The sequence below is a fragment of the Carlito syrichta genome, unplaced genomic scaffold (genome assembly GCF_000164805.1).
Source record: "Carlito syrichta isolate Samal-C Ts95f unplaced genomic scaffold, Tarsius_syrichta-2.0.1 Scaffold288054, whole genome shotgun sequence".
In the NCBI taxonomy this organism is placed as follows: Eukaryota; Metazoa; Chordata; class Mammalia; order Primates; family Tarsiidae; genus Carlito; species Carlito syrichta.
In genome coordinates, this window is record NW_007232150.1 from 149,544 (window position 1) to 154,584 (window position 5,041).

At 49.9% G+C, this 5,041-nt stretch overlaps 1 protein-coding gene across 1 annotated transcript in view; it reads right to left on the reverse strand.

The window, feature by feature from the left end:
• Window positions 1-2,485: 2,485 nt before the first annotated feature.
• The window catches only part of TMEM72 (transmembrane protein 72), a 27,503-nt gene continuing 24,947 nt past the window's right edge, over window positions 2,486-5,041 (reverse strand). Inside the window, exons 4-5 of the mRNA XM_008053317.1 lie at window positions 4,499-4,638; window positions 2,486-3,047 (exon numbers count right to left, since the gene is read on the reverse strand). Of these exons, the coding sequence (XP_008051508.1) occupies window positions 2,569-3,047; window positions 4,499-4,638 (619 nt within the window). The 3' untranslated portion in view covers window positions 2,486-2,568. The remainder of the gene's footprint in view (window positions 3,048-4,498; window positions 4,639-5,041) is intronic.

A 5,041-nucleotide genomic window follows, 5' to 3' on the forward strand; every position in this document is an offset into this window, starting at 1 on the left:
TCCTCATGGCAAGGTCTCCATGGTAGTAGAAACATGCTGTACTCCCAATGATTGTGGTTTGTAGTCTGAAAGTCACTTTTCCCATGCCTTGCTGAGTTGTCACTGTTATTCCTGCTTAACAGGGAACCTGAACCAGAGATGTGAAGGAGTTTGGCCAAGGTCAATCAGCATGTCAGTGGCAGAATGAATGGTCCCCAGTCTAGTGATTTTTCTACTTCCAGTTGCTTGTTTTTTTTGTCTACAAAATGTCTGCTCCACTTTCTGCTGAGAAGGAGATGGGTCACAAGAGGGTCAGCCCTTCTAGTCTTTGTTTCTCAGCATGGATAAGGATGATAAAAAAAAAAAAGATAGGAGATGTTACAACACATGCTTTGCAGGGATATCAGTGGATAAGGATGTCGGTTGTAGAGATCTCAGACTGAGAATCTGGTGGTGACTCGTGGTACTCATTTGCTTATGAGGAAGATGCCACTTTTTTGCCTGGTTCACTGATGTATAAGGATTCTGTTCTAGTTAATGATCTCATTCCAACTTTGTTTGTCCTAGTAGCAGTTAAGAGTGTTTGAGAGCTTTACTTTACCATCCTAGGTAAGATCATAATTGGCCTCTATTGCTGCACACCAGCAGTCTCCCCTTAATTGATGACAGGCCCCAAAAAGCTTAGTTGTCTCAGAATCCCATGCACATCATCAACTGGAACTCCCAACACATTCTACATCTAAGAAACATTCCATACAACGTTCTAGCACTTGGGTTTACTGATGTGTTTATCAAACTTGGACATCACACTTTTGGATTTGCTTTGTGACCTGGCCATCTAGCTCTGCTAACTCAGGCCCCAAAGTCAGAGCTGTTCTGATGCACAGAGACATTCAGCTCCTCAGAGGCTGGCCACGCCTATGTTGTAAGGGTGTCTGTGGCCATCACATTCTCCTTCATGACATGGGCAAGACTCTTGCCTCCTCTGCACTTAGGCTCTTTCTGTGCACAGAGGTCTGCCTGGGACACTAACCCATCAGGAATGGGGCACAGTTCCTGCCTACCTATGGCCACCTTTCTTATTGTTCACTCTTCTCTGACTAAGGACTGTCAGATCCAGAGATCCTACCTTGATGGCAGCTAAAGAAAAACTCTACTGTTATCACCATTGAGGGCTTACAGGGATGTGTTTATTAACTATTTGTCAGTTGATCTGAGAGAAAAATTGGGTTATTTCAGGAAGAGCTCTGCTTGTTTGGAACACCTACTGCATTTAGGCACTAAACTTATACTTGCTTCTGGTTGGCTGTTATTTCCATACCTCACAGAATAACTTGTAGGGGCTATTGAAACATGTACAAGAACAAACACAAATTTCTCATCTAGACCGTTAAGCATGTGCTCTAAGTCTCATTTCTACTGAGTCCTGTTGTTAGTTCCCTCACAGGGAGTGGGAAGTGACAGGACACTTCCTTCTGATTGCTCATTTATTGTGGTTGCCTACAAAGAATAGGATGTCCACTCTTCCTGGCAACTGTAAAAACTATATTGCAAATTCTTTTTACAAAGGAATATCTGATTCAAATTTATTTGTGTTTTTTGAGTTAATTCACTTCTATAGGCCCCAAATTGCCTCCTGCCTGCCCACTCTCCTCCTATCCTCCCTTCTTCCCTCCTCTTTCCTCCCTCTCTCCTATTTTGGACACATTTATATTTATCACTTATTCTTCTACAAGGCATCTCCTGTGCCTGGGCAGCCACTATTGAAGATTGTCATAGGCTTGCAACATCTTTCAGTTTGCATAATCTACTTGGAATCTTGGAAAGGCCCATGTGGTGGGGATGCAAGCAGGCCCCAGTGATGCTTCTGGAATGAACTTGGCTCATCTGGCCTGGTTTTCCCCACAGTGAGCACAGAGCAGCATTGTTTCCCCCAGCGACTCTGTAAGTCCAACTGCTCAGCTTCAGCCCCAGAGCATGCAGAGAATGTGGCCCACAGCCTGGCTGCTCTCACTCCAGGGTTTACAGCTTCCTCTTCCCATCCCAAGCACTCCGTCTGGCCACCTTCACCTGCCTTTGAGATGCTTAAGTTGTCGAGGCATCCCTGGACCTATGGACCTGGGATGTTGTGTCAGAGATGGTTGGATGGCAAGGTCCTTGCTGAGTGCAGGGTTTTGTGTCAGGAGTATGGGAAGCCCAGAAACTTCTTCTGGGGCAATTGTCCTCTGTTTTTTCTGGGGCTGAGGCAGTGGCACCTGCAGCCTTGTGTGAAGTGGGAGTGATGGTCTCTTTGGGGAAAGAACAAGGGATTTCCCCATTTTCGGCCAGGAGGGAGGAGACTGTGCTGCTTTGAGGTGGTGCAACCCTCACTTGTGCCCCACTCTAGGCCTCTGCGGAACCACTGGCCTGTCACACCTCTTGGTGGCCCCAGGGTACCAGCCACCTCAGGGATGTCTGATCATCCCGTAGAAGCTGACTTTCAAAGACGCTGAACTCCCTGGAGGACCCAAGAATATCAGGAAACTCCAGGCAGGGCCATCGATATTTGGAGACCCCTTACTGAGTGTACCCTAGAGGGGAGCAAGCAGCTCAGAACAGTCCAGTGGCTGTGAGAGAAGATAGGAAGAGTGGAGACTGGGGAGGAGGGATGATAGGGGTTGTGTCAGAGGTGGTCTCCTCTGGCTCACTGTCTCCATCATCCAGACCTTCAGTGAGGGATGGGATGATGCGGACCATGTTGTCTTCAAAGTGCACCTGCTTCTTCTTGGCCAGAGAGTCAGCTGACTCAAGACTCAGCTCCATCAGGGAGTCTGGGGGATGGAGTGTGTTGGGCTTCTTGGTCCCCTTCAGGATGCTCTTCATGTGAATAAAGAGGGAGCCAGGCCCTTCCTTGAGAGCCCCATGGAAGGTGTAGGTTTGCTCAGTGTCCCCAGAGCCGGTGGTGCTCATAGCGCTGCTGGAGGGGTCTGTGTACTGCTCCGGTGGTGCCAGAACCTCGGGGGTAGGTTTCTTCTTTTTGCGCTTGCTCAGCAGAAAGTAGGCCAGCCCAGTAACAATGAGCATAGAACCTGGAAGAGAGTTGGGAGGTCAGGATGCTGGAAAACCAGAGGCCATGCAAGCTCGTTGTGCCACACGATCCCTGCAGCCAAGCACTGTGCAGCCACACTCAGGCCCCTATGCTTCTGGCCATCTTGCCTGGCTTGTCCTCACTCCTCACATTATACTTGGGGGACAGCCCTGACCTTGGCCACAGGGATGTGAGTAGGCCAGTGCCATACAGGGACCCTTATCGTGACCATTGGCTGAGGAGCTGGGCCCTTGCTTGGAAATCAAGGAAGGACTCCCTCTGGCCCTCAAGGACCCTTCCCTGATCCCTTAGCCTGAGGTCTTCGTGTTCATAACTGGCCCTGCAGCGGCTCAACCAGCCTTTCATCACCAGGCTGTCTCTGAATCAGGATGGGACTTTGGGATAAAGGCCTTCAGCAGGTCTGGACTCTATTTTGGATACTGGATTCTGATAGCTGAAATGGGCTTCCTTTTATTCTCAGAAATGGGGAGAGCCTCCTCCATTTCAGCATCCTCTACCCTTACCCACAGACTCAGAAGGAAAATGCAGGTCTCTCTGGGTGTGGCTGTTGTGTTCAGCTCCCTTATGTCTCCCTCGTCACAGATGATGTTGTCACAGCCCCCAGGCTGGAAGCTCCTCTGACATCATCCATAGGAAGCAGGAAAGGTGACTGTTGATGTCTGCTGAAGCCTGAGCCTTCTGTGTGTATCTCACTCTCCCAAGAACGGGAGGTTGTGCCTTGTTCCTGCATCATTAGTGCTGAGTCCTTCTCAGGAGTTCAGCTGGAGAGGCTAGGACAGGGGTGCTAAAATAACTTTCAGGAAGGAGGGGGGCTCTGCTTTTCAACGTGGGTCTTCATGGAGGGTCGGTTTACCATATTTAAAAGGGGTTCATGAGGGGGGCATAGTTTTTATACATAGGGAGAAGAAAAGAGGATACTAGCAAAAAAGGTTACGGACAAAACAAAAGAGGTGGGAGTGATCAGAAACTAGACTGACGCACATCAGTGTGTATCAGGCAGAGTAGAAAAAGGAGATGGCTGCAAAGGTATCTTGGGGTTCTACCATGAAGTGCCTTTCAAACCAGGCTGGCGAATTTGTGCCTGAATGCATAGGTTCTGGGAGATACAGAAGGATTTGGGGAGGGAAGTGGCCATCTCATACCCTTGGAAAGCTGGAGGTCAGTGGAGGTAAAGGCTGGCTCCTCTTTGTGGGTACAGCCTCTAGTTGGCTATTGAATGAAGGGTGCACATCTTGGGACATTCCTGCCCTTTGGTAAGCATGGAGGATGTCTGACAGTCTCTCAATCTCAGGCCTGCACCCTAGGTCAGAGACAGCAGTGGGTCTGTTGGGGGCTCCAGAGCCAGCGTTGGAGCAGGGCTATGAGGGGCCTCTTGTTCAAAGCCTACTTGTGATGAGGGCTGCATGCTCCACTACCCCCTGGTGCTCCTACCTGGAATGGTTACATGCCAGACCAGGACAGGGTGGAGGAAACAGGCCACTGACAGCAGCATGTAGGCCAAGAACTTCTGGAAGCAGCCCAGCCACTGGGCCTTCTGCCTTGCTCTGTCAGCCAGGGACCCTGGTCGAAACCTGCGGGGGAAGGAGTTCAGGTTCAGAGTTAGAATGATGCGGCGCAGGAAAGCCCCAGCAACATGGACGGCCTTAGAGGCTGGGGCTGGGCCCTACTGTGGGCCTGTAGTCCTGGAAGCCTCAGAGATCATCACTGTGTGTTCCACAATGAAAAGCCTTGCCCAAGTCCCCCTAGAAAGTACACAATTTTTTTGAAAGACTGCCCATCCCTGTCTTTCTGGTCAGTGGTTAAGGAAGATAAATGCTCTCAGGTTGCTGCAAGAGGCAAGGAGAAGGAGCATGGGAGGTTCAGGGCCCATTAGAAAGTCCACAGTGAAGCACAGAAAGCTTGTAGTATGGGACCCACCTGGTTGGGACAGTCGTGTAGATGGTTCACGGCACAAGGGGCCTAGCCAGGGTGAGT